This window comes from Lonchura striata, chromosome 33 (assembly GCF_046129695.1).
Source record: "Lonchura striata isolate bLonStr1 chromosome 33, bLonStr1.mat, whole genome shotgun sequence".
Classification (NCBI taxonomy): domain Eukaryota; kingdom Metazoa; phylum Chordata; class Aves; order Passeriformes; family Estrildidae; genus Lonchura; species Lonchura striata.
The window spans coordinates 2,060,086-2,085,916 of NC_134635.1; the positions used below are offsets into that span (position 1 = coordinate 2,060,086).

General features: G+C 51.3%; 3 protein-coding genes across 4 annotated transcripts; all 3 read left to right on the forward strand.

Moving 5' to 3' along the window:
- The first annotated feature begins 1,182 nt into the window (after positions 1-1,182).
- On the forward strand, positions 1,183-11,375 carry GOLPH3L (golgi phosphoprotein 3 like). Its single transcript, XM_021532155.3, has 4 exons — positions 1,183-1,386; positions 7,106-7,237; positions 8,283-8,397; positions 9,801-11,375. The coding sequence occupies exons 1-4, from the start codon at positions 1,213-1,215 to the stop codon at positions 10,226-10,228; spliced, it is 849 nt and encodes a 282-aa protein (XP_021387830.1). The 5' UTR covers positions 1,183-1,212; the 3' UTR covers positions 10,229-11,375.
- A 401-nt stretch (positions 11,376-11,776) lies between these two features.
- Positions 11,777-15,904, forward strand: LOC110471476 (alpha-endosulfine). The gene is made up of 3 exons (XM_021532154.3): positions 11,777-11,911; positions 12,685-12,786; positions 14,603-15,904. Exons 1-3 carry the CDS (start codon positions 11,855-11,857, stop codon positions 14,771-14,773), a joined length of 330 nt encoding a protein of 109 aa, XP_021387829.2. The 5' UTR covers positions 11,777-11,854; the 3' UTR covers positions 14,774-15,904.
- A 2,097-nt stretch (positions 15,905-18,001) lies between these two features.
- MCL1 (MCL1 apoptosis regulator, BCL2 family member) lies at positions 18,002-24,392 on the forward strand. Of its 2 annotated transcripts, XM_077789406.1 has the most exons (5): positions 18,002-18,572; positions 21,565-21,812; positions 22,671-22,804; positions 22,835-22,847; positions 22,900-22,920. In XM_077789406.1, the coding sequence occupies exons 1-3, from the start codon at positions 18,002-18,004 to the stop codon at positions 22,785-22,787; spliced, it is 936 nt and encodes a 311-aa protein (XP_077645532.1). In that variant the 3' UTR covers positions 22,788-22,804; positions 22,835-22,847; positions 22,900-22,920. The 2 variants fall into 2 exon arrangements, with proteins under 2 accessions (XP_077645532.1, XP_031362750.2); XM_031506890.2 differs by having other exon boundaries at positions 22,671-24,392.
- Positions 24,393-25,831: the final 1,439 nt, after the last annotated feature.

Here is a 25,831-nt window from a genome sequence, read left to right on the forward strand (position 1 = left end):
GGGGGTAGGGTTTGGGGCCTGGGGCTCTGGTTTGGCTCAGGTTTGGGTCTGGGGGTCTGGTTTGGATCTGGTCTGGGGGCTGGGGTTTGAGTCTGGGGTTTGGGTTGGGTTTGGGGCTCTGGTGTGGATCTGGGGGCTCAGGTTTGGCTCAGGTTTGGTTCTGGGGGCTGGGGTTTGGCTCTGGGGGTCAAGTTTGGCTCTGGCTGACTCTGGGGGCTCGGGGTTGGGTTGGGTTTGGGGCTCAGGTTTGGGTTTGGGGGCTCAGGTTTGGGTTTGGGAGCTGGGGTTTGGCTCTGGGGCTCAGGTTTGGCTCAGGTTGGCTCTGGGGGCTCAGGTTTGGGTTTGGGGCTCTGGCTGACTCTGGGGGTTCAGGGTTAGGTTGGGTTTGGGGCTCAGGTCTGGCTCTGGGGGCTCGGTTTGGCTCGGGTTGGCTCTGGGGGCTCAGGTTTGGGTTTGGGGGCTCAGGTTTGGCTCAGGTTCAGCTCTGGCTGCCTCTGGGGCTCAGGTTTGGCTCAGGTTCGGCTCAGGTTTGGCTCTGGCTGCCTCTGGGGCTCAGGTTCGGCTCAGGTTTGGCTCTGGGGCTCAGGTTTGGCTCAGGTTTGGCTCTGGCTGCCTCTGGGGCTCAGGTTTGGCTCAGGTTCAGCTCTGGCTGCCTCTGGGGCTCAGGTTTGGCTCAGGTTTGGCTCAGGTTTGGCTCAGGTTTGGCTCTGGGGCTCAGGTCTGGCTCAGGTCTGGCTCAGGCTCGGCTCTGGCTGCCTCTGGGGCTCAGGTTTGGCTCAGGTCTGGCTCAGGTCTGGCTCAGGTTTGGCTCAGGTCTGGCTCAGGCTCGGCTCTGGGGCTCAGGTCTGGCTCAGCTCTGGCTCAGGTTTGGCTCAGGTCTGGCTCAGGCTCGGCTCTGGCTGCCTCTGGGGCTCAGGTTTGGTCAGGTCTGGCTCAGGCTCAGCTCTGGGGCTCAGGTTTGGCTCAGGTTTGGCTCAGGTCTGGCTCAGGTCTGGCTCAGGTCTGGCTCTGGCTGCCTCTGGGGCTCAGGTTTGGCTCAGGTCTGGCTCAGGTCTGGCTCAGGTTTGGTCAGGTCTGGCTCTGGCTGCCTCTGGGGCTCAGGTTTGGCTCTGGGGCTCAGGTCTGGCTCAGGTCTGGCTCAGGTCTGGCTCAGGTCTGGCTCAGGGCTGGCTCTGGCTGCCTCTGGGGCTCAGCACCGTGCCCGTGGCCCAGATGACGACGCTGACGCACCGGGGCCGGCGGGCCGAGGGCCGCGGCGCCGACAGGAGGCCGGAGGAGGAGGAGGAGGAGGCCGGGGAGCCCGGCCAGGAGCAGCCCGAGGACTCCAAGGACATGCGGCTCACCCTGATGGAGGAGGTGCTGCTCCTGGGGCTGAAGGACAAGGAGGTGAGGCGGGTTCTCAGAACTCGGACGGGATCTGCTCGGGGCTCGGCCCGAGAACCTGCTCGGGGTCCAGGGTGGGCTGGGGGCTCTGAGATCAGAGTGAGGGGCTGGGGGCTCCGAGTTCAGAGTGAGGGGCTGGGGGCTCTGAGTTCAGAGTGAGGGGCTGGGGGCACAGAATGATGGGCTGGGGGCTCCGAGTTCAGAGTGAGGGGCTGGGGGCTCTGAGTTCAGAGTGAGGGGCTGGGGGCTCCGAGTTCAGAGTGATGGGCTGGGGGCTCCGAGTTCAGAGTGAGGGGCTGGGGGCTCTGAGATCAGAGTGAGGGGCTGGGGGCACAGAATTCAGAGTGATGGGCTGGGGGCTCCGAGTTCAGAGTGAGGGGCTGGGGGCTCTGGGTTCAGAGTGAGGGGCTGGGGGCTCCGAGTTCAGAGTGAGGGGCTGGGGGCTCTGAGATCAGAGTGAGGGGCTGGGGGCTCTGAGATCAGAGTGAGGGGCTGGGGGCTCCAAATTCAGAGTGAGGGGCTGGGGGCTCCAAATTCAGAGTGAGGGGCTGGGGGCACAGAATTCAGAGTGAGGGGCTGGGGGCACAGAATTCCCAGAATGATGGGTTGGGGTCAGAGAATTCCCAAAATTATGGGTTGGGGTCACAGAATGTTGGGTTGGGGTCAGAAAATTCCCAGAATGATGGGTTGGGGTCACAGAGTGATGGGTTGGGGGCACTGAATTCCCAGAATTCCCAAAATGATGGGTTGGGGTCACAGAATTTACAGAATAATGGATTTGGGTCTCAGAATTCCCCGAATTCTGGGTTGGGGGCACAGAATTTACAGAATAATGGGTTTGGGTCTCAGAATTCACAGAGTGATGGGTTGAGGTCTCAGAATTCCCAGAATTCTGGGTTGGGGGCACAGAATTCCCAGAATTCTGGCTTGGGGGCACAGGATTCCCAGAATTCTCGGTTGGGGGCACAGTGTTCACAGAATTAATTCCCAGAATTCTGGGTTGGGGGCACAGGATTCCCAGAATTCTGGGTTGGGGGCACAGAATTCCCAGGATTTAACACGCTGTTAAAGAACTTCCTCACATAACTTTCCCTCAGCAATCTCTTGATTTGCGTTCCTTCGTAGGGGCGGAGAAATTAATTTCCTTGTAATTGATCCAGTGTCTTTGGAGAGGTGACACATTCACCCTCCAATCCGCCGTCACCTTTGGAAAAGCTCAAAATAAGCTTTTTACAAGCGAAAATCAGAAAACAAACATCCCTTTTTTTTTTTTTTATTCCACCTTACAAACAGCAACTCCCATTTTCCTCCCGCGTGGCTCCAGAGCCGAGGTGGAGGTTGTTTTTCCCGTGGCTGGAAGGAGTTTCGGGTGGTTTATGGAAGGGTGAGCGTCCCCCTCTGCACCCCAAAGCTGCAGCTGGCACGGGGGGCACGCCGGGCGCTGCTCTGGTGCTGAAAAATCCCCCTGGGAAAAGCAGAGGGAAGGGGCAGAGTGAGCTGGGCTGAGATTCGAGGGTCTCAAATTCAGGCAAAAAAAAAAAAAAAAAGGAATAGAGGATTTCCAGGCAGGCAGAAGAGCTGGAGAAAAATGTCAATAATGATCTTTCAGGGTGGGACTGGCAGTGCTGGCAGCTCCTCCTGCGGGCCTGCCACCCTGCAGGAAGTGGAGCGTGTTCCAGCAGAATTGATTTGTGGTTGCTCGGTGCTGGGAACTCCTTTTGTCAGCTCTGCTCGGAGCTGGCCCTCTGCCTCAGTTTCCCCCCGTCTTCTGCCTCAGCTCGGGGGAAATCTTGGCCTGGGAGGGTGCTGAGGGTTATTCCATGGCTGTCCCATCCCTGGGAGCGTCCCAGGATGGGCTGGATGAACTTTGGAGCATCCTGGTGTGGTGGAACCTCTCCTTGCCATCACAAGGAATGAGAACGTTTGACCTTTCCAACCCAAACCATTCCAAAATTCCAAAATCTGCCATTCCTGAGGAGTGGAAAATCTTGGCCTGGGAGGGTGCTGAGGATAATTCCGTGGTTGTCCCATCCCTGGGAGTGTCCTGGGAGGGGTTGGATGAGTTTTGGAGCATCCTGGTGTGGTGGATCCATCACAAGGAATGAGAACGTTTGACCTTTCCAACCCAAAGCATTCCAAAATTCCAAAATCTGCCATTCCTGAGGAGTGGAAAATCTTTGTCTGGGAGGGTGCTGAGGATAATTCCGTGGTTATCCCATCCCTGGGAGCGTCCAGGATGGGCTGGATGAACTTTGGAGCATCCTGGTGTGGTGGAACCTCTCCTTGCCATCACAAGGAATGAGAACTTTTGACCTTTAAGGTTTCTTCCAACACAAACCATTCCAAAATTCCAAAATCTGCCATTCCTGAAGAATGGAAAATCTTGGCCTGGGAGGGTGCTGAGGACCTGGCACGGGAAATTCCGTGGTTGTCCCATCCCTGGGAGTGTCCCGGGATGGGTTGGATGAACTTTGGAGCATCCTGGTGTGGTGGATCCATCACAAGGAATGAAAACGTTTGACCTTTCCAAACCCAAACCATTCCAAAACTCCAAAATTTTCCAGCTGCTGGAATTATTCCCCGATTTTCCAGCTGGAATTATTCCACCATTTTCCAGTTGGAATTATGGTTTTCCAGCCGGAATTTCATGATTTTCCAGCTGGAATTCCATGATTTTCCAGCTGGAATTATTCCATGATTTTCCAGCTGGAATTATTCCATGATTTTCCAGCTGGAATTAGGATTTTCCACCTGGAATTTCATGATTTTCCAGATGTAATTTAATGATTTTCCAGCTGGAATTTCATGATTTCCAGCTGGAATTTCACGGTTTTCCAGCTGGAATTATTCCCCCATTTTCTAGCTGGAATTATTCCACCATTTTCCTGTTGGAATTTCATGATTTCCCAGCTGGAATTTCATTATTTTCCAGCTGGAATTATTCCATTATTTTCCAGCTGGAATTTAATGATTTTCCAGCTGGAATTTCATGATTTTCCAGCTGGAATTTAATGTTTTTCCAGCTGGAATTATTCCACCATTTTCCAGCTGGAATTATTCCATTATTTTCCAGCTGGAATTTAAGGATTTTCCAGCTGGAATTTAATGATTTTCCAGCTGGAATTTAATGATTTTCCAGCTGGAATTTCATTATTTTCCAGCTGGAATTCTTCCACCACTTTCAGCCAGCAGGAACCTGGCAGGGCCCAACAAATACAGGAAATAAAAAACCCTTTTCACTCTTTTATTTCTTTTTTTTCCCCCTCTCCATCCTGTCCTTCCACATTCCTGTGGCCGCCCGGCCTTGAGCTGAGCTCTGATTTTGTTTATTTTTTTTCACTCCTGCTTTAACAACTGGAGGGAAAAAAAAACCAAATTTATTTTTGCCAAATTCCATTAGCTCACAGCATAATTTCATTTTTTAAATCCCGATCCGTCCGTGTAGGAGGATGTGGCTGCAAACCAATAACCACAAAAGCTGGAAATAACCCAGGAATTTTGGGATTTGGACATTTCCTAGGGGTAACTTGCCCTTGGAGGGCAGGAAATGGAAACCTCTGCTCATCCTCACGCCCTTTCCTGGAGAATTTTCAGGAATGGAAAGCAGGAGAGGGCAAAGGGTGAAAGGTTGCTTTGTCTTCCTGCACCAGGAAACGGAGAAAGCAAATAAAAAATGTCATTTATTTTATGGTGCTTTGTGCTGGCCGAGCCCAGTGGCTGCTCAAACAGAGGCACGGAGGAGGGAAATTCAGCTTTAAAGTGGAAAATTCAGCTTTAAAGTGAAAAAATTCAGCTTTAAAGTGGAAAATTCAGCTTTAAAGTGGAAAATTCAGCTTTAAAGTGGAAAATTCAGCTTTAAAGTGGAAAATTCAGCTTTAAAGTGAAAAAATTCAGCTTTAAAGTGGAAAATTCAGCTTTAAAGTGGAAAATTCAGCTTTAAAGTGAAAAAATTCAGCTTTAAAGTGGAAAATTCAGCTTTAAAGTGAAAAAATTCAGCTTTAAAGTGGCAAATTCAGCTCTAAAGTGGAAAATTCAGCTTTAAAGTGAAAAAATTCAGCTTTAAAGTGGCAAATTCAGCTTTAAAGTGGCAAATTCAGCTTTAAAGTGAAAAAATTCAGCTTTAAAGTGGAAAATTCACCTTTAAAGTGGAAAATTCAGCTTTAAAGTGGCAAATTCAGCTTTAAAGTGAAAAAATTCACCTTTAAAGTGGAAAATTCAGCTTTAAAGTGGAAAATTCAGCTTTAAAGTGAAAAATTCATCTTTAAAGTAGAAAATTCACCTCTAAAGTGGAAAATTCACCTTAAGGAGGGGAAAAAAAACCTTCCCAGGGGGTTCCCAGCCTGGTTTTCTTGGGAAAAACATTTCTCAATTTTTTTCTCATTTTTTAGCTTTGAGGTCCTTCCTTCCTTGGTTTCCAGCCAGAAAAAGAGCAGCAGAAAGGAGGAAAAAAGAGAATAAAGAGCAGCAGAAAGGAGGAAAAGGAAACAGAAAGGGAGGAAAAAGCTTTGGAGAGAAAGGAGCAGGGAAATGTGGAAATTTGGGAAGATTTAGAAAGAGAGGAGTGGGAAAATCTGGGAAGCTTTGGAGAGAAAGGAGCAGGGAAATTTGAAAATCTGGGAGGGTTTGGAGACAGGAGCAGGGAAATGTGGAAATTTGGGAATCTTTGGAGAGAGGAACAGGGAAATGTGGAAATCTGGGAATCTTTGGAGAGAGGAACAGGGAAATCTTGGAAGCTTTGGAGAAGCAGGAACAGGGAAATGTGGAAATGTGGGAATCTTTGGAGATCCTGCAGGCTCTGGGCGGGCTCTGGAAGGATCCGGAGCAGGGAAATGTGGGAATGTGGGAATGTGGGAATCCCCTGGGCTCCGGGCGGGTTCTGGGAAGGATCTGGGAAGGGAAATGTGGGAATGTGGGAATGTTTGGAGATCCTTTGGAGATCCTTTGGAGATCCCCTGGGCTCCGGGTGGGCTCTGGAAGGATCCAGGCAGGGAATGTGGGAATGTTTGGAGATCCTTTGGAGATCCCCTGGGTTCCGGGCGGGCTCTGGGAAGGATCCAGGCAGGGAATGTGGGAATGTTTGGAGATCCTTTGGAGATCCCCTGGGCTCTGGGCGGGCTCGGGAAGGATCCGGAGCAGGGAATGTGGGAATGTTTGGAGATCCTTTGGAGATCCTTTGGAGATCCCCTGGGCTCCGGGCGGGCTCTGGAAGGATCTGGAGCAGGGAAGTGTGGGAATGTGGGAATGTTTGGAGATCCCCTGGGCTCCGGGCGGGCTCTGGGAAGGATCCGGGCAGGGAATGTGGGAATGTGGGAATGTTTGGAGATCCTTTGGAGATGCCCTGGGCTCCGGGCGGGCTCGGGAAGGATCCGGAGCAGGAAATGTGGGAATGTTTGGAGATCCCTTGGAGATGCCCTGGGCTCCGGGCGAGCTCTGGAAGGATCCGGAGCAGGGAATGTGGGAATGTGGGAATGTGGGAATGTTTGGAGATGCCCTGGGCTCCGGGCGGGCTCGGGAAGGATCCGGGCAGGGAATGTGGGAATGTTTGGAGATCCTTTGGAGATCCTTTGGAGATCCTTTGGAGATCCCTGGAGATGCCCTGGGCTCCGGGCGGGCTCGGGAAGGATCCGGAGCAGGAAATGTGGGAATGTTTGGAGATCCTTTGGAGATCCCTGGAGATGCCTGGGCTCCGGGCCAGCTCCCCGATCCCGTGCCGCCGGCGCAGGGCTACACGTCCTTCTGGAACGACTGCATCTCGGCGGGGCTGCGCGGGGCCGCGCTCGTCGAGCTGGCGCTGCGCGGGCGCATCCGCCTGGAGCCGCGCGCCGCGCGCCGCAGGAGCCTGCTGGACAGGAAGGTGCGCGCCCCGCGGGCTGCGGCTCCGCCACAGCCTGCAGCGTTCCATCCGAATGGGAAAATTGTTAAATTATCATTATTATTATTATTATTATTATTTTTAATTTTAATAAATTATTAATTAAATATTTTAATACATTATTAATAATAATAATTTTAATAAATTACTAATTAATTATTGTAATAAAATATTATTATTTTAATAAATTACTAATTAATTATTGTAATGAATTATTATTATTATTAATAATAATAATAATAATAATATTATTACTATTACTATTATTACCATCATCATTATCATTATTACTATTATCATCATTATTATTATTATCATCATTATTATTATAATCATCATCATCATTATCATCATTATTATTATCATCATCATCATCATTACCATTATCATTATTATTATCATCATTATCATTATTATCATCATTATCATTATTATTATTATCATTATTATTATTATTATCATCATTATTATTATAATCATCATCATTATTATTATCATCATCATCATCATTACCATTATCATTATTATTATCATTATCATTATTATTATTATAATTATTATCATCATCATTATTATAATCATCATCATTATCATCCTAATTATCATTATTATTATTATCATCATCATTACCATTATCATTATTATTATTATAATCATCATCATTACCATTATTATTATCATTATTATTATTATCATAATTATAATCATTATTATTACTATCATTATTATTATCATCATCATAATCATTATCATTGTTATTATCATTATTATCATTATTATTATCAACTATTCTATTAAGTTAATAATATTCTATTTTATTAAGTAAAACGTTAAATTCTATTAATATTAAATGAATACAGAATAACTATTTTATAAAATTCTTAATGTTATGTTTCATTACATAAAAATTTAAAAAAATTTATCAATATCAAATTGATATGAAATTAAAAATTAAATTAAAAATTAAGTAAAAAATGAAATGAAGAATGTAATGAAGAATCAAAGCAATCCCCTTTGCCTCGGGCAGGTGCTGCTGAAGTCGGACGCTCCCACCGGGGACGTGCTCCTGGACGAGACCCTGCGGCACATCAAGGCCACCGAGCCCGCGGAGACGGTGCAGACCTGGATCGAGCTGCTCACGGGTACGGCCAGCTGGAGCCCCAAAACCAGCCTGGAACCTCAAATCCCACCCAAACCCGTCCAGGAGCTCATCAGGGAGCCCCAAAACCAGCCTGGAACCTCAAATCCCACCCAAACCCGTCCAGGAGCTCCTGGGGGAGCCCCAAAACCAGCCTGGAACCTCAAATCCCACCAAAACCCGTCCAGGAGCTCCTGGGGGAGCCCCAAAACCAGCCTGGAACCTCAAATCCCACCAAAATCCCTCTCCAAGCCCATTCAAACCTCCCCCAGACCCACCAAAACCCGTCCAGGAGCTCCTGGGGGAGCCCCAAAACCAGCCTGGAACCTCAAATCCCACCAAAACCCGTCCAGGAGCTCGTGGAGGAGCCCCAAAACCAGCCTGGAACCTCAAATCCCCCTCCAGGTCTATGCAAACCTTCCCCATACCCACCAAAATCCATCCAGGATCATCCAGAGCTCCAGGATCTGGTGGTGAGGGAACCCCAAAAAAAGGAGGAAGGGTTTTGGGGATCCCCAGTAGGATTTGGGACTCCTGGGAAGGATTTTGGTGGTCCCAGCTTGGATTTGGGTCTCCTGGGAAGGATTTTGGGGGATCTCAGGTAGGATTTGGGTCTCCTGGGAAGGATTTTGGTGGTCCCAGGTAGGACTTGGGGCTCCAGGGGAAGATTTCCAGATCTTCAAGAGGATTTTGAGGGAAGCATTTTGGAGGATCCAAATGCTGAGGTCTCACCAAGCCTGGGGTGATCTGTGGGTGGAAGAGGCTTTGGAAAGGGATGGGATTTGTCTGGGATTTCTCCTCAAAAGTCCACTGGGAGCTTCTCCAGGAGAGTCTGAGTCAGACCAAGGGATCAGAGCCAGGTGTCCATGCAGGACATCATGGAAGGGTGGAAGCCCTGGAGATCCCTGGAGATCCATGGAGATGGGGAGAGCAAGGAAAGGCAGAATATGTGGGCAGAGAAGAATTTCCTGGGTGTTCTTCTGGGAAATCTTGGACCTCGTTCTCCTTTGGTTCCTCCTGAGGTCTCACCAAGCCTGGGGTGATCCATGGGTGGAAGAGGCTTTGGAAAGGGATGGGATTTGCCCAATTTGGTGGGGATTTTTCTCCTCAAAACTCCACCGGGAGCTTTGTCAGACCAAGGTGTCCATGCAGGACATCATGGAAGGGTGGAAGGATGGGAGCCCTGGAGGTCCATGGAGATCCCAGGAGATGGGGAGAGCAAGGAAAGGCAGAATATGTGGTCAGAGAAGAATTTCCTGGGGTTGTTCTTCTGCTGGGAGCTTGGTGGAAATCTTGGCCCTCAGAGCTCCGGTGGCAGAGCAAGGTGTCCATGCAGGACATCATGGGGAAGATGGAAGAACATTGAGGTTGCCCAACAAACGTTGACCAGAGCCTCCCACCCCTCAGGAGAGACCTGGAACCCCTTCAAGCTGCAGTACCAGCTGCGCAACGTGCGGGAGCGCCTGGCCAAGGCTCTGGTGGAGAAGGGCATCCTGACCACGGAGAAGCAGAACTTCCTCCTCTTCGACATGACCACCCACCCAGTCAGCAACGCCAACGAGAAGCAGCGGCTGCTGAAGAAGCTCCAGGAGAGCGTCCTGGAGCGTTGGGTCAACGAGCCCCAGCGCATGGAGCGCAGGACCCTGGCCCTGCTGGTGCTGGCCCACGCCTCCGACGTGCTGGAGAACGTTTTCGGCAGCCTGGCCGACGACAAGTACGACGTGGCCATGAACAGGACCAAGGACCTGCTGGACATGGACCCTGAGGTGGAAGCTGCCAAAGGCAAGGGCACTGAGATGATCTGGGCCGTGCTGGCGGCCTTCAATAAGTCCTAAACTTCTCCTCACGTGGGGTGGGGGAGATCTTTGGTGGGTCCCATCATGGTGACCCACCACAGGATCTCCCCCAGAAGAACTTTGAGGTGGAAGCTGCCACAGGCAAGGGCACGGAGATGTTCTGGGCCGTGCTGGTGGCCTTCAATAAGTCCTAAACTTCTCCTCACGTGGGGTGGGGGAGATCCTTGATGGGTCCCATCATGGTGTCCCACCCCAGAAGAACTTTGAGGTGGAAGCTGCCACAGGCAGGGCCATGGAGATGATCTCGGCTGTGCTGGTGGCCTTCAATAAGTTCTAAACATCTCCTCACGTGGAGATGGGGAGATCCTTGATGGATTCCATCATGGTGTCCCACCACAGGGTCTCCCCAGAAGGACTTGGAGGTGGAAGCTGCCAAAAACAGGGGCACCGAGATGATCTGGGCCGTGCTGGTGGCCTCCAATAAGTTCTAAACACTCCTCACATGAAGTGGGGGAGATCCTTGGTGGGTCCCATCAAGGGGACACCACACCCCACATGAGGTCCTATCAAGGGGACCCCTCTCCCCAGAAGGACCCTGAGATGGAAGCTGCCACAGGCAGGGCCATGGAGATGATCTGGGCCGTGCTGGTGGCCTTTAATAAGTTCTAAACACTCCTCACATGAAGTGGGGGAGATCCTTGGTGGGTCCCATCATGGTGTCCCACCCCGGAAGAACTTGGAGGTGGAAGCTGCCACAGGCAGGGCCATGGAGATGATCTGGGCCGTGCTGGTGGCCTCCAATAACTCCTAAACTTCTCACATGGGGTTGGAGAGATCCTTGATGGGTCCCATCATGGTGTCCCACCCCAGGCTCTCCCCACGGAGCTCCTGGGGCGCTGGCTGGGCTCAGCCTGGGGAGGGACATGGGGATTTTGCTTTTCCCCTCCCCAGGTAGGGCTGGCAGCTCTGGAGGTGCCCCCTGGGGTGGCTCTGGGGCTGTCGGGCCACCCCCAGCCCTGGCACCCGGAGCTGCTCCGGGCAGGAGCTCCGCGGGCTGTGCCCCCGCGCCTCGGCCGCTTTTCCTCGGAGGAATCCATGGAAGCGAGGTGATCTTTGTGCACAGCCCTCCCTCCCTCCTCCCCGCCTTCGTTCTCCTGGAGCTCACGTAAAACTCCAATGATTTCCATTCTGTCCGTGTTTCAGTGGGGCTCGGCAGGGGCGGGGTGTCCCGGGGGTGTCCCGGTACCGTGAGTCCCTCCTCCCCCCGTGCCCCTTTCCATTCCCGCGGTGGTTTCGGGGCTCTCCGGTGTCCCCCGCATCTCCCGGTCCCGCACCCTCCCAGCGCCGGTCTCGAACCCGCGGAGCTCCGTTACCGCGAAAGCCACGCCCCTTTCCCCGCCCACTCACTGGTTCTCGCTTTCTATTGGCCGCTGCTCGTGCCAGTCATTCATGCCCCGTCCTCCCCCTCCACCGCCCCCTCTCAATGCCCCGCCTTCCTCGCTCACTGATTGGCCAGGTGTGATGTCACCGCGGCCGAACCTCTGCGTTTATTGGGCAGAGCTGCTGCCACTCACACAGCTGAGGCGGTGGAGGCGGTGGCGGCCATTTTGGAGCAGGGCGCGGGGCCGGACGCAGCGGAGGGAGCGCGGAGCCTCCCCCGCCGCCATGGCAGCGCCGCTCGGTACCGGCGCCTTCACGGAGGAGACCGGGCGGGACAAACAGGTGGGGGAACCCCCGGGGGAGGAAGGAGATGCCGGGCGAGTCGGCTGCACGTCCCTCTTTCCAGTCCTAAGCGGCGATTGGCTGTTTCTGTTGTCCGTCTGGCGAATACCGGGCGTTGATTGGCTAAGGGGGTTGGGGTGGGCGGGACTTCCTGCTTGGGGTCGGAGGGGAGGGATGAGGGGACCGGGATGTAAAATGTAAATTTGATTTAATAAGTAAAATTTAATTGAATTAATCATTCAACAAAATGTAAATTTTATTTACTAAATAATTTTTAAAAATTATCCGATGCAAATGCAAATTAATAATGTAACAAATAATGTAAATGTTCTTCGACAAATACATTTTAATTGATTAATGCAATATAAATTTAATTCAATAAATAATTACTAATGTAACAATGTAAATTTCATTTAATAAATTGTATTTAATAAATAAATTTCAATTCCAATTAATAATGTAACAAGTAATGTAAATCTTATTTAATAAGTAAAATTTAATTGAATTAATCATTCAACAAAATGTAAATTGCATTTAATAAATTTTTATTTAATAAATAAATTTCAATTCCAAATTAATAATTTAACAAATTATGGAAATTTTATTCAATAAATAAATTTTTATTTAATATACATAAATGCGAATTAACCATATAACAAATAATGTAAATTTTAGTCAATAAACACTTTTTTTTTTTAACAAACACATTTTAATTCAATGAATTATGTAACGAATAATGTAAATTTAATAAATAATTTTTAATTTCTCTGCAGGCTGCCCAGCCGGAGCCCGGGGCCGAGCCCAAGGGGAAATACCCCGGGCTGGGGCTGAGGCCGGGAGGAGCAGAGTTCCTCATGAGGAGGCTGCAGAAAGGGGTGAGTGTCCCCAAAAAAGGGGGAAAATTGGGGGAAAAAGGGAAAAAAAAATTGGGGGAAATGGGAAAAAAATGGGGGGGGGAATGGGAAAAAATGGGGGGAAAATGGGGGAAAACTGGGGAAAAATGGAGGAAAAAAAATGGGGAAATAATGGGGAAAAAAATAGGGGAAGTAATGGGGAAAAAAATAGGGGAAAATGGGAAACCTGAGGGGAAAAAATGGGGGGGAAAATGGGAAAAAAAAAAAGCAGAAAAACTGGGAATCCTGGGGGGGAAACCCTGCTCCTAAATACCCAATCCCTGCTCCTAAACACCCAATCCCAAATCCTGCACTCCCAATCCCAATCCCAAATCCTGCACTCCCTATCCCAATCCCAAATCCTGCACTCCCTATCCCAATCCCAAATCCTGCACACCCAATCCCAGTCCCAAATCCTGCACTCTCAATCCCAAATCCTGCACTCCCAATCCCAATCTCAAATCCTGCACTCCCAATCCCAATCCCAAATCCTGCTTTCCCAATCCCAGTCCCAAATCCTGCACACACAATCCCTGTTCCTGCTCACAGAATCCCAATCCCAAATCCTGCATTCCCAATTCCCAATTTCCCCCTCTCTAAAGTCTCCTCGTGGCTCTGCCGTTCCCCCGCTTCCGCTCACCCAATCCCAATCCCAAATCCTGCACTCCCAATCCCAATCCCAATCCCAAATCCTGCACTCCCAATCCCAAATCCTGCACTCCCAATCCCATTCCCTGCTTCTAAACACCCAATCCCAAATCCTGCACTCCCAATCCCAATCCCAAATCCTGCACACCCAATCCCAATCTCAAATCCTGCACACTCAATCTCAATCCCAAATCCTGCACACCCAATCCCATTCCCTGCTTCTAAACACCCAATCCCAAATCCTGCTCACCCAATCCCAAATCCCAATTCCTGCTCCTGCACTCCCAATCCCAAATCCTGCACACCCAATCCCAGTCTCAAATCCTGCACTCTCAATCTCAATCCCAAATCCTGCACACCCAATTGCAATCCCAAATCCTGCACACCCAATCCCAATCCCAAATCCTGCACACCCAATCCCAGTCTCAAATCCTGCACACCCAATCCCAGTCCCAAATCCTGCACACCCAATCCCAGTCCCAAATCCTGCACTCTCAATCCCAAATCCTGCACTCCCAATCCCAAATCCTGCACACCCAATCCCAATCTCAAATCCTGCACACTCAATCCCAAATCCTGCACACCCAATCCCATTCCCTGCTTCTAAACACCCAATCTCAAATCCTGCACTCCCAATCCCTATCCCAAATCCTGCACACCCAATCCCAGTCCCAAATCCTGCACACCCAATCCCAATCCCAAATCCTGCACACCCAATCCCAGTCCCAAATCCTGCACACCCAATCCCAGTCCCAAATCCTGCACACCCAATCCCAATTCCCAATTTCCCCCTCCCCAAAGGCTCCTCCTGGCTCTACCATTCCCCCTCTCCTGCTCACCCAATCCCAATCCCTGCTCCTGCACTCCCAATCCCAAATCCTGCACTCCCAATCCCATTCCCTGCTTCTAAACACCCAATCCCAAATCCTGCACACCCAATCCCAAATCCTGCACACCCAATCCCAAATCCCAATTCCTGCTCCTGCACTCCCAATCCCAAATCCTGCACTCCCAATCCCATTCCCTGCTTCTAAACACCCAATCCCAAATCCTGCACACCCAATTCCCAACTTCCCCCTCCCCAAAGTCTCCTCGTGCCTCTGCCCTTCCCCTGCTCCCTCACCAACGCAAACATTTCTCCCTCCTGCAGCAGAAATATTTCGATTCTGGCGACTACAACATGGCCAAGGCCAAGGTGAAGGCCAAGCAGGTGCCGAGTGCGGGGCCTGGCCAGGACCTGGTGACGGGAGCCCACATCCCCACGCCCCAGGACCTGCCCCGGAGGAAATCCTCGCTGCTCACCAGCAAGCTGGCAGGGTAGCTGCCCTCTCACCTGGGGGCTGCCCTCTTTTTGTCTCTATTTTTGGGGTTTTTCCTTTGGCTAAATGGATGCGACTTCACTGTGCCGTGGGGGTGGGAGCACCGGAATCCATGTGGGTGTTGGATTTTCCAGCAAACACACCCCGAAGATGAGTGGGGAGCAGGGTTGGGTTGGTCCTTCCTCGCCCAGGGGATTTGCCTTAATTTTGGTGCTGTTTGGGACCATCCTGGCTCCCGCTGGAGCTCTGCATCCCACTGGGAGAAACCCGGGAGGGGCAGGGCTGAGGTGTGGGATGGGACTTCAGGGGTTGGGGTCACAGGAGTGATCCCAGATCCCACAGGAGTGACCCCAGATCCCACAGGAGTGATCCCAAATATCACAGGAGTGATCCCAGATCCCACAGGAGAGACCCCAGATCCCACAGGAGTGATCCCAAATATCACAGGAGTGATCCCAGATCCCACAGGAGTGATCCCAAATATCACAGGAGTGATCCCAGATCCCACAGGAGAGACCCCAGATCCCACAGGAGTGATCCCAAATATCACAGGAGTGATCCCAGATCCCACAGGAGTGATCCCAAATATCACAGGAGTGATCCCAGATCCCACAGGAGTGATCCCAAATATCACAGGAGTGATCCCAGATCTCACAGGAGTGACCCCAGACCTGGAAAATATGATCCCAGATTTGGAAAATGAGATCCCAGCTCTGGAAAATGTGATCCCAGCTCTGGAAAGAGTGATCCCAGATCTTGAAATACTGATCACAGATTTAGAAAGAGTGATTTCAGATCTGGAAAGTGATCCCAGACCTGGAAAGAGCATCCAAACTTGAATTTATTTTTTCCCCATTTTTTTTCCCCATTTTTTTCCCTTGTGTTTTCTTTGTCTGAAGCCTGGGAAAAAAAAAAAAACAAACAAAACCCCAAAATTAACACCAATATCACAACAAAACCCCCCAAATTAACACCAATATCACAACAAAAAAAATCCAAATTTTACAAAAATTCAATTCCAGCCCCTTTGTGACACGCTGGCTGCAAACCCTCCTTGGGTGTCCCAGCTATGTTGTAAATAGATAAAAATATATTTAAATATATAGATATATATAATTTTTTTTACATGTTCGCCTCTTCTGGTTTGCTGTGCTTCCTTCTTTTTTTTTTTTTTTTTTTTTGTTAAATTCAACCCCAAAAGGGGAAATAAAACCCAAAAGGGGAAATAAAAGCCAAAATGTGTGGGGACAGCCCAAAATGTGTGGGGACAGCTCCCAAATTTTCGGTACAGTCCCAAAATTGTGGGGACAGCCCCAAAATTGTGGGGAAAACCCCTAAACTTATGGGGACAGCCCCCAAAATTGTTGGGACAGCCCCCAAAATGTGTGGGGAGAGCTCCCAAATTTTGGGGATAGTTCCCAAATTTTGGGGACAGCCCCCAAAATGCGTCCAGCCCCATTCTCTGTCCCCACCTGAGCTTTCACTTTTTGGGTTTTTTTCAGCCTTGTCCTTCCCCCAGCCCCACCTTCCCTTCCCCTGGAGAAGCTCCCAGGACTCTTTGGATTCCCTCCCCTCAAAAAAAATTTGGGAATTCCCAAAATCCGGAGCGCGGCCAGCTCCCGCCGGGGACGCGTTGTTCCAGCCTCGTGTTTGTGCTCAAATTTGGCACCTCCTCCCAAAAAAAAAAACCACAAAAATGTTTTGTTGGTGCTGCCAGAGCTCCTCGTTCCTGCTCCTGCTGCCAAAAATTCTCTTCCCGACAAGGACAAATTCCTCGGGGCCGCGGGAAGGATTTTGGGAGGGACGGAATTTTCACCCTGCTGGACACCCCCACCCCAGGTCTGGTTTGTTTTTTGGGGGGGGACAGGAGCTGGGGACCCCCAAATGTAAAATTTGGAGCTGGGACATCTCCAGGGCACGGGGATGGGACTGGGCTGAGCACGAGCTGCCCCAAAAACACAACGGGGAGGCTCAGGGGTTTTGATTTGTCCCAGTTTGTCCCGTTTTGTCCCCAAAAATTCTGCCAGGTGGGTGGCAGTGCTCCAAGCACAGCATGGGGATGCTCAGTGGGTTTGGAATTGTCCCAATTTGTCCCGTTTTGTCCCCAAAAATTCTGCCCAGGTGGGTGGCAGTGCTCCAAACACAGCACGGAGATGCTCAGTGGGTTTGGAATTGTCCCAATTTGTCCCGTTTTGTCCCAGTTTGTCCCCAAAAATGTTGGTCAGAGAGGTGGCAGTGCTCCAAACACAGCACGGAGATGCTCAGTGGGAATGAACCGGGAATGAACCGGGAACGAACTGGGAATGAACCGGAGATGAACCGGGAATTAACCGGGAACGAACCAGGGATGAACCGGAGATGAACCGGGAACGAACTGGGAATGAATCGGGAATGAACCTGGAGCGCACCGGGAATGCACCGGGAATGAACCGGGGACGAACCTGGAGTGCACCGGGAATGAACCGGGGATACACCGGGAATGAACCGGAGATGAACTGGGAATGAATCGGGAATGAACTGGGAATGCACCGGAAATTAACCGGGAATGAACCGGGGATGCACCGGGAACGAACCGGGAATCAACCGGGGATGCACCGGGAAATAACCGGGAATGCACCGGGAACGAACCAGGAATGAACCGGGAACGAACCGGGAATGTACCGGGAACGAACCGGGAATGAACCGGGGATGCACCGGGAATGCACCGGGAATGAACTGGGAATGTACCGGGAATGAACCGGGAACGCACCGGGGATGAACCGGGGATGCACCGGGAACGAACCGGGGATGAACCGGGGATGCACCGGGAACGAACCGGGAATGCACCGGGAATGAACCGGGGATGAACCGGAGATGCACCGGGCGGCTCCGGCAGGGCAGGGGACACGCGTGGCCGGTGCCCCGAGGACTCTCGCCGCTACCGGGGGCGCTTTTCCCCGCGGGATCCATCCCTGGCTGTGCTCGGCGGGATGCAGGAGTGGGGGCGGGAGCCGCCGCTCGGTACCGGGAAGAGTCACCGGGAGCGGGGTACCGGGGGCGAAGCGGGCGGTCCGCTTTTCCGCCGAGAAAACGGAAGCGGAGGTGGAAAACAAAAAAAAATTTAAAAAAAAAAAAAGCAAGCTCGGTTTGCCGTCCCGCCCTCGCCCCGCCTCTGGCGTCACCGCCGCCGGTTATATAACCCGGCCGCGCCGGTCCCGCCCGCACCCCGCCGGCCGCTCGCACCGGGCGCCATGTTCGCCGTGAAGCCGAAAGCTTTCATCGGCTTCAACCTCTACTGCGGCGGCTCCCCGGCGCTGAGCCCCGCGGGGCCGGGGCCGCTGCCGGGGCCGGTGCCGGGGCCGCTGCCGGGGCCGGTGCCGGGGCCGCTCCCGGGGCCGCTGCCGGGCCCCGCCGCCGCCGCCGCCGCCGCGGAGCCGCCCCGGGAGCGCCGCGCGGCCGCCGCCGGCCCCCCCCGCGCGCTGATTGGCTGCGGCGCGGCGCCGCGCGCGCTGATTGGCTGCGGCGCGACTCTATGGCGCCCCGAGGAGGAGCTGGACGGATGCGAGCCCGAGCCCGAGCGCGGCCCCGAGCCCGGGCCCGCGAGCCCGGACGGGCTCCGGCAGGACTCGCTGGAGCTCATCAGCCGCTACCTACGGGAGGTGGCGGGGGAGGAGCAGCCCAGCGCTAAGAAGCTTTTTCCGGGTGTCCTGGGCGGGCCCGGGCGGCCCGGAGCGGCGGGGGATGCGGTGATGGAGAAGGCGCTGGAGACGCTGCGGAGGGTCGGGGACGGCGTGATGAGGAAACACGAGCTCGCTTTTCGAGGTGGGTGTGAGTGTCGGGAGGATGCTCCGGGAGGAGGGCGAGACCCCCGTGCTGGCCTTCGGTGGCAGGCGGGGGATGCCCCCGCGGCCGGGCTGCCGGAGGGGACGCGCCTTTGGCACGGGAGGGGTTAAATAAAAGCGGGTGGGAAGCGCTGGAAAACGCAGCTGAACTTTGGACGAGGGCACGGCGCCGCGGGCGTGTGCCGGGGAGATAGTGCCGCTCCAGACTGCCCCGCTTCCTCCTCTGCACCCCGGGGTGACGCTGCGAAAATCCCCAGCGCCCAAAATCCCGGGAGCTCGGGACCTGCAGGTGGGGGAATTCTCTCACAGATCCGTGGGATGCTTTGGGTTCAAATAGAATTTAAAACTCATCCAGTCCCGTGGGCAGGGGCACTTCCACCATCCTGGGAAATCTGCTTTAATGGATTTAATCACAAAATTAATAAACTCAGGAGTTTCAGATCCTCAGCCCCGCTTTAGGTGCAAGGGGGTTTTTGGTGGGGGGAATTCTCTCACAGAACCGTGGAATGGTTTGGGTTCAAATAGAATTTAAAACTCATGAAGTCCCACAGGCAGGGACACTTTCCACCATCCTGGGAAATCTGCTTTAATGGATTTAATCCCAAGATTTATAAACTCAGGAGTTTCAGATCCTCAGCCCCAGTTTAGGTGCAAGGGGGTTTTTGGTGGGGGGAATTCTCTCACAGAACCGTGGGATGCTTTGGGTTCAAATAGAATTAAAACTCATCCCGTTTAGTGGGCAGGGGCATTTCCACCATCCTGGAAATTCTTCTTTAATGGATTTAATCCCAACATTAATAAACTCAGGACTTTCAGATCCTCAGCCCCACTTTAGGGGTAAAGGGGGTTTTAGTGGGGGGAATTCTCTCACAGATCCGTGGGATGCTTTGGGTTCAAATAGAATTAAAACTCATCCAGTCCCGTGGGCAGGGGCATTTCCACCATCCTGGGAAATCTGCTTTAATGGGTTTAATCCCAACATTAATAAACTCAGGAGTTTCAGATCCTCAGCCCCACTTTAGGGGTAAAGGGGTTTTTGGTGGGGGGAATTCTCTCACCGGATCATGGAATGGTTTGGGTTGAAATAGAATTTAAAACTTACCCAGTCCCGTGGGCAGGGGCATTTCCACCATCCTGGGAAATCTGCTTTAATGGATTTAATCCCAAAATTTATAAACTCAGGAGTTTCAGATCCTCAGCCCCACCCCAGTTTAGGTGTAAAGGGGATTTTTGGTGGGGAAATTCTTCCGGGTAATATGCTCACAGAACCGTGGAATGGTTTGGGTTGAAATAGTATTTAAAATTTACCCAGTCCCATGGGCAGAGACACTTCCACCATCCTGGAAAATCTGCTTTAATGGATTTAATCCCAAAATTAATAAACTCAGGACTTTCAGATCCTCAGCCCCAGTTTAGGTGTAAAGGGGATTTTTGGTGGGGGGAATTCTCTCACAGAACCGTGGAATGGTTTGGGTTCAAATAGAATTTAAAACTCATCCAGTTTAGTGGGCAGGGACACTTCTACCATCCTGGGAAATCTGCTTTAATGGATTTCATCCCAAGATTAATAAACTCAGGAGTTTCAGCTCCTCACCCCACCCCAGTTTAGGTGCAAGGGGGTTTTTGGTGGGGGGAATTCTCTCACAGAACCATGGAATGGTTTGGGTTGAAATAGTATTTAAAACTTACCCAGTTTCGTGGGCAGGGACACTTCCACCATCCCTGCCCAGCCTGGCCTTGGGCACCTCCTGGGATGCAGGGGCAGCCCCAGCTGCTCTGGGAAATTTGGATTTTTTTTGAATTTCACCCTGAAGCAGCTGGAGGAAGTTGAGCCCCGGTGCCTGGCCTGGGTTTGAACTGAAATGAGAAGTTTTGTCCCGGGTTTGACCCGGGTTTGACCCGGGTTTTGGAACCGGGGCTGATCTCCCCAGCCCTGGAGCTGCTGATGCACCCCGGGCCAGGATGGGGCAGGGCAGAGCAGGGGTTGCATTTCCTGCAGCACTTTTGGGGTCCCTGTGACACTTTTGGGGTCCCTGTGGCAGTTTTGGGGTCCCTGTGACACTTTTGGGGTTCCTGCAGCACTTTTGGGCTTCCTGCAGCACTTTTGGGGTGTCAGGGTGCAGATTCTGCAGCAGTTTTGGGGTTCCTGTGACGATTTTGGGGTCCCTGTGACACTTTTGGGGTTCCTGCAGCACTTTTGGGGTGTCAGGGTGCAGATTCTGCAGCAGTTTTGGGGTTCCCGTGACAATTTTGGGGTCCCTATGACCCTTTTGGGGTTCCGGCAGCACTTTTGGGCATTCCTGTGACAGTTTTGGGGTTCCTGCAGCACTTTTGGGGTTCCTGTGACAGTTTTTTGGTTTCTGTGACAGTTTTGGGCTTTCTGTAGCAATTATGGGCTTCCTGTGACAGTTTGGGGTTTCTGCAGCACTTTTGGGGTTCCTGTGAGAGTTTTGGGCTTCCTGCAGCACTTTTGGTGTTCCTGCAGCACTTTTGGGGTTCTTGGAGCAGTTTTGGGTTGTCAGGGTGCAGGTTCTGCAGCAGTGTTGGAGTTCCTGTGAGATTTTTTGGGGTTCCTGTGAGAGTTTTGGGTTTCCTGCAGCAATTTTGGGGTCCCTGTGACACTTTTAAGGTTCCTGCAGCAATTTTGGGGTCCCTGTGACACTTTTAAGGTTCCTGCAGCAATTTTGGGGTCCCTGTGACACTTTGAAGGTTCCTGCAGCACTTTGGGGGTCCCTGTGACACTTTGAAGGTTCCTGCAGCACTTTTGGGGTTCCTGTGACACTTTGAAGGTTCCTGCAGCAATTTTGGGGTTCCTGTGACACTTTGAAGGTTCCTGCAGCACTTTGGGGGTCCCTGTGACACTTTGAAGGTTCCTGCAGCACCTTTGGGGTCCCTGTGACACTTTGAAGGTTCCTGCAGCACTCTGGAGCTGAACTGGATCTTTCCTTGTCTCCCCTCACCCCACCCTGCAGGGATGCTGCGCAAGCTGCGCATCCGGCGCGAGGAGGACCTGCGCGCCGTGGTGGAGGTGGCCGCCCACCTCTTCAGCGACGGGGTCACCAACTGGGGCCGCGTGGTGACCCTCATCTCCTTCGGGGCCTTCGTGGCCAAGCACCTGAAGAGCATCCGGCAGGAGCGCGGCATCGCCTGCCTGGCCACCATCATCACCGACAGCCTCGTGTCCTCCAGGAGGGAGTGGCTGGAGAGCCAGGGGGGCTGGGTGAGTCCCTGGCAAGGATTCCTGAATTGGGGCTGGGGGAGCACGGGGGATGTGCAGGGTGAAATGGGGCTGGGGGTGAAATGGGGCTGGGGGTGCACAGGGGATGTGCAGGATGAATTGGGGCTGGGGGAGAACGGGGGATGTGCAGGGGGAAATGGGGCTGGGGGAGAACGGGGGATGTGCCGGGTGAAATGGGGCTGGGGGAGAACGGGGGATGTGCAGGGTGAAATGGGGCTGGGGGTGAAATGGGGCTGGGGGAGAATGGGGGATGTGCAGGGTGAAATGGGGCTGGGGGAGAATGGGGGATGTGCAGGATGAAATGGGGCTGGGGGAGCAGAGGGGATGTTTGGGGATGAAATGGGGCTGGGGGTGAAATGGGGCTGGGGGTGAAATGGGGCTGGGGATGCACAGGGGATGTGCAGGATGAAATGGGGCTGGGGGTGTTTTAGGATGAATTGGGGCTGGGGATGTGCAGGATGAAATGGAGTTGGGGATGTTTTAGAATGAAATGGGTCTGGGGGTGCACAGGGGATATTTTAGGCTGAAATGGGGCTGGGGATGTTTTGGGATGAAATGGGGCTGGGGGTGCACAGGGGATGTTTGAGGATGAAATGGGGCTGGGGGAGTGGGGGAGCTCAGTCTGATGTACTGGGCTGAAATGGGGCTGGGGGTGCACAAGGGATGTGCAGGATGAAATGGGGCTAATGGTGCAAAGGGGACATTTGAGGCTGAAATGGGACTGGGGGTGCACAGGATGAAATGGGGCTGGGGGTGCACAGGGGATGTTTTAGGATGAATTGGGTCTGGGGGAGTTTGAGTCAGAATTGGCTCTGGGGCTATTGGAGTCTGATTTGCCAGGGCGGCTTCGTGGATTTTTTCCGCCTGGAGGACCTGGAGGGCGGCGCCCGGAACCTTCTGCTGGCCTTGGCGGGCCTGGCCGGCCTGGGCACCGGCCTGGCCTGCCTGCTCCGGTGAGGCGCACCTGCCAGGACCTGCCAGGACCTGCCAGGACCTGCCGGGACCTGCCGGGACCTGCCACAGAGCTGCCAGGACCTGCCAGGACCTGCGGAGCTGCCAGGACCTGCCACAGAGCTGCCAGGACCTGCCAGGACCTGCCGGGAGCTGCCGGGACCTGCGGAGCTGCTGGGACCTGCGGAGCTGTCAGGACCTGCCGGGACCTGCCACAGAGCTGCCGGGACCTGCCACAGAGCTGCCAGGACCTGCCGGGACCTGCTGCTGAGCTGCCGGGACCTGTGGACCTGCCAGGACCTGCCACAGAGCTGCCCAGGACCTGCAGAGCTGCCAGGACCTACCAAGCTCCCAGCAGAGCCGCCAGGACCTGCCACGGCTGCCAGGACCTGCACCAGCAGAGCTGCCAGGACCTGCCGAACTCCCAACAGAGCTGCCAGGACCTACCGAACTCCCAGCAGAGCTGCCAGGACCCGCAGAGCTGCCAGGACCTGCCAAGCGCCCAGCAGAGCTGCCAGGACCTGCAGAACTTCCAGGACCAGGACCCGCAGAGCTGCCAGGACCTGCCAGGAGCTGCACTTTTGAGAGGACTGACTCCCAGCAGAGCTGCCAGGACCTGCCGGGACCCTCAGAGTTCCCGCAGAGCTGCCAGGACCTGCCCGGAGCCCTTTGGGCAGAATTTCCGTTTCCCTCGCGTTTTTCTTCTTTTTCTTTCTTTTTTTTTTCTTTTTATTTTCTTTTATTAAGAATTTTTTTCTTTTTTGTTTCTTTTTTTTCATTTTTAAAAATTTTTTTCCTTTTTTATTTTTTTAAATATTTTTCATTTCTTTCATTTTTCTTACTCTTTTAATTTTTTTTTTCATTTTTCCTTAGTTTTTCTTTTTTTTCATTTATTTTCATTCAATTTTTCATTTTTTTCATTAATATTTTTCTTTTTTTTATTTTATTTTTCTTTTTTTATTTTTAATTTATTTTTTATTTTTTTCAATTTTAATTTTTTTCTTTTTTTAAATTTTTTCATTTTAGTTTTCATTTTTTCATTTTAGTTTTCATTTCTTTTCATTTCTTTTCATTTCTTTTCATTTCATTTGTTTTTTTGAAATTTTTCTCATTTAAAAAATTTTTTTCTTTTTTTCATTTTTTTTTTTTCTCATTTTTTTATTTTTTCTTTTTCAATTTTTTTCATTTCTTTTTCATTTTCTTTCATTTCTTTTTCATTTTTCCCCCTTTTTTTTCTTTTTTTTTTCATTTCTTTTTCTTTGTTTTTTCATTTTTTTTCCATTTTTTTTCCTTTTTTTAATTTCAATTTTCCCTTCTGGAATCAGCACCTTTTCCTCCGCCTCCACTCGCAGCTCTGCTGGAATTCTCAACCAGAGAGTGCCAAAAAAACCCAAAAAACCCCAAAAACTCCCGAAACCTCCGGAGCCTTCCCACCCCTCACAGAAAAATTTTGGGGGACCCCCAAAAAGCCTCTGACTGCACAGAAATAACTCAAAAAAATTGTAATTATGTACAAAAAAAACCCCAAAAACCCCCCGTGGGCTGGGGAGGATGTAGAAAACCTGTAAATGTTTATAAATCTGTAAAATATATTCATTTTTACAGAGCTGACCATCCCAAAAAAATGAGGAATTTCTTCTCCGCGCGCTTCGCTCCGGTGGAAAATTGAATTTTTTTGGGGCAAAACCTTTCCCTGGAATCCTTCAGCAGGGGTGTGGCAACGGCAGGTGATATTTTTAGTTATAATCTTATTTTTTTTGGGTGGTAAAAACCTCCTGGGCTGCCAAAATGTGATTTTTTTGCCCCAAAAAAAGAGCTCCTTGCCCACCCCTGGTGCTGGGGTGAAGAAGAAGCTGGAGTTTGGTTAATAAATGTATTTTTTGTGCTTTTTACTCTGCTAAAAAGCTGGTTTTTCCCACCCCAGCCGAGGGTTTTGGATTTTTTGGGAAATTTTGGGGGGAAAAAGGGGTGGGGGTGGAAGTGCCGGGCAAAATTCCACCCTAAAATCGCCGGGAGAGGGAAAATGCACCCCAAAAATCAGCTGGAAAGGCAAAATCCCACTCCAAAAACAATCTGGAAAATGGAAATCCTGCCCCAAAATTCTCCTGAAAAGCAAAATCCTGCCACAAAATAATATTGAAAATCGAAATCCAACCCCAAAGTCCTCTGGAAAGGCAAAATCCCACCCAAAAATAATCTGAAAAAGCAAAATCCTGCCACAAAATAATATTGCAAATTGAAATCCAACCCCAAAGTCCTCTGGAGAGGCAAAATCTGCCCCAAAATCCTCCCGAAAAGCAAAATTTTGCCCCAAAATCCTCTGGAAAATAAAAATCCTGCCCAAAAATTGTCTGGAAAATTGAAATCCAGCCCCAAAATCCACTGAAAAAGCAAAATTCTGCCCCAAAATTCTCCAGAAAAGCAAAATTTTGCCCCAAATTAATCTGGAAAGGCAAAAAGTTGTGACTCGGCCCTGCCGTGCTGGGTGTGAATTTCTGCTTTTTTTTGGGTGGTTTTTGGTTTCGTTTTTCTGTTTTTTGGGGGATTTTTTTGGGGTTTTTTTGGTGTTTTTTGGTGTTTTTTTACGATTCTGTGGGGGCTCTTTTGGGCCTGCCCGGGTGCAGCCGAAATTTGGGGTGCAGGGGAAATTTGGGGTGTGGGTGCTCCTAAATTTGGGTTTTTGTTCCTGGGAGGGGTGGGGGTGTTGGTGAAGTTTTGGGGTTCCTGCCCCAGTTTTGGGGAGCAGATTCCTGCAGAATTTTGGGGTTCCTGGAGCAGTTTTGGGGTGCAGAATTTTGGGGTGCAGATTTCTGCAAAATTTTGGGGTTTCTTCCCCATTTTTGGGGTGCAGATTTTGCAGAATTTCGGGGCTCCTGTCCCAATTTCAGGGTTCCTGTCCCAATTTCGGGGTTCCTGTCCCAATTTCGGGGTGCAGTTTTTACAGAATTTCGGGGTTCCTGTCCCAATTTCGGGGTTCCTGTCCCAATTTCGGGGTGCAGTTTTTGCAGAATTTCGTGGTTTTTGTCCCAATTTCGGGGTGCAGATTTTAC

What these genes read in the sequence shown, in the direction of transcription:
- GOLPH3L (XM_021532155.3), top strand. Translation starts at nt 1,213, where the DNA reads ATGACGACGCTGACGCACCGGGGCCGGCGGGCCGAGGGCCGCGGCGCC. An exon ending in TGGGGCTGAAGGACAAGGAG is followed by an intron (nt 1,387 to 7,105) that starts GTGAGGCGGGTT and finishes CCGCCGGCGCAG; the next exon opens with GGCTACACGTCCTTCTGGAA. An exon ending in CTGGATCGAGCTGCTCACGG is followed by an intron (nt 8,398 to 9,800) that starts GTACGGCCAGCT and finishes CCCACCCCTCAG; the next exon opens with GAGAGACCTGGAACCCCTTC.
- LOC110471476 (XM_021532154.3), top strand. Translation starts at nt 11,855, where the DNA reads ATGGCAGCGCCGCTCGGTACCGGCGCCTTCACGGAGGAGACCGGGCGG. An exon ending in AGACCGGGCGGGACAAACAG is followed by an intron (nt 11,912 to 12,684) that starts GTGGGGGAACCC and finishes ATTTCTCTGCAG; the next exon opens with GCTGCCCAGCCGGAGCCCGG. An exon ending in TGAGGAGGCTGCAGAAAGGG is followed by an intron (nt 12,787 to 14,602) that starts GTGAGTGTCCCC and finishes TCCCTCCTGCAG; the next exon opens with CAGAAATATTTCGATTCTGG.
- MCL1 (XM_031506890.2), top strand. Translation starts at nt 18,002, where the DNA reads ATGTTCGCCGTGAAGCCGAAAGCTTTCATCGGCTTCAACCTCTACTGC. An exon ending in ACACGAGCTCGCTTTTCGAG is followed by an intron (nt 18,573 to 21,564) that starts GTGGGTGTGAGT and finishes CCCACCCTGCAG; the next exon opens with GGATGCTGCGCAAGCTGCGC. An exon ending in TGGAGAGCCAGGGGGGCTGG is followed by an intron (nt 21,813 to 22,670) that starts GTGAGTCCCTGG and finishes CTGATTTGCCAG; the next exon opens with GGCGGCTTCGTGGATTTTTT.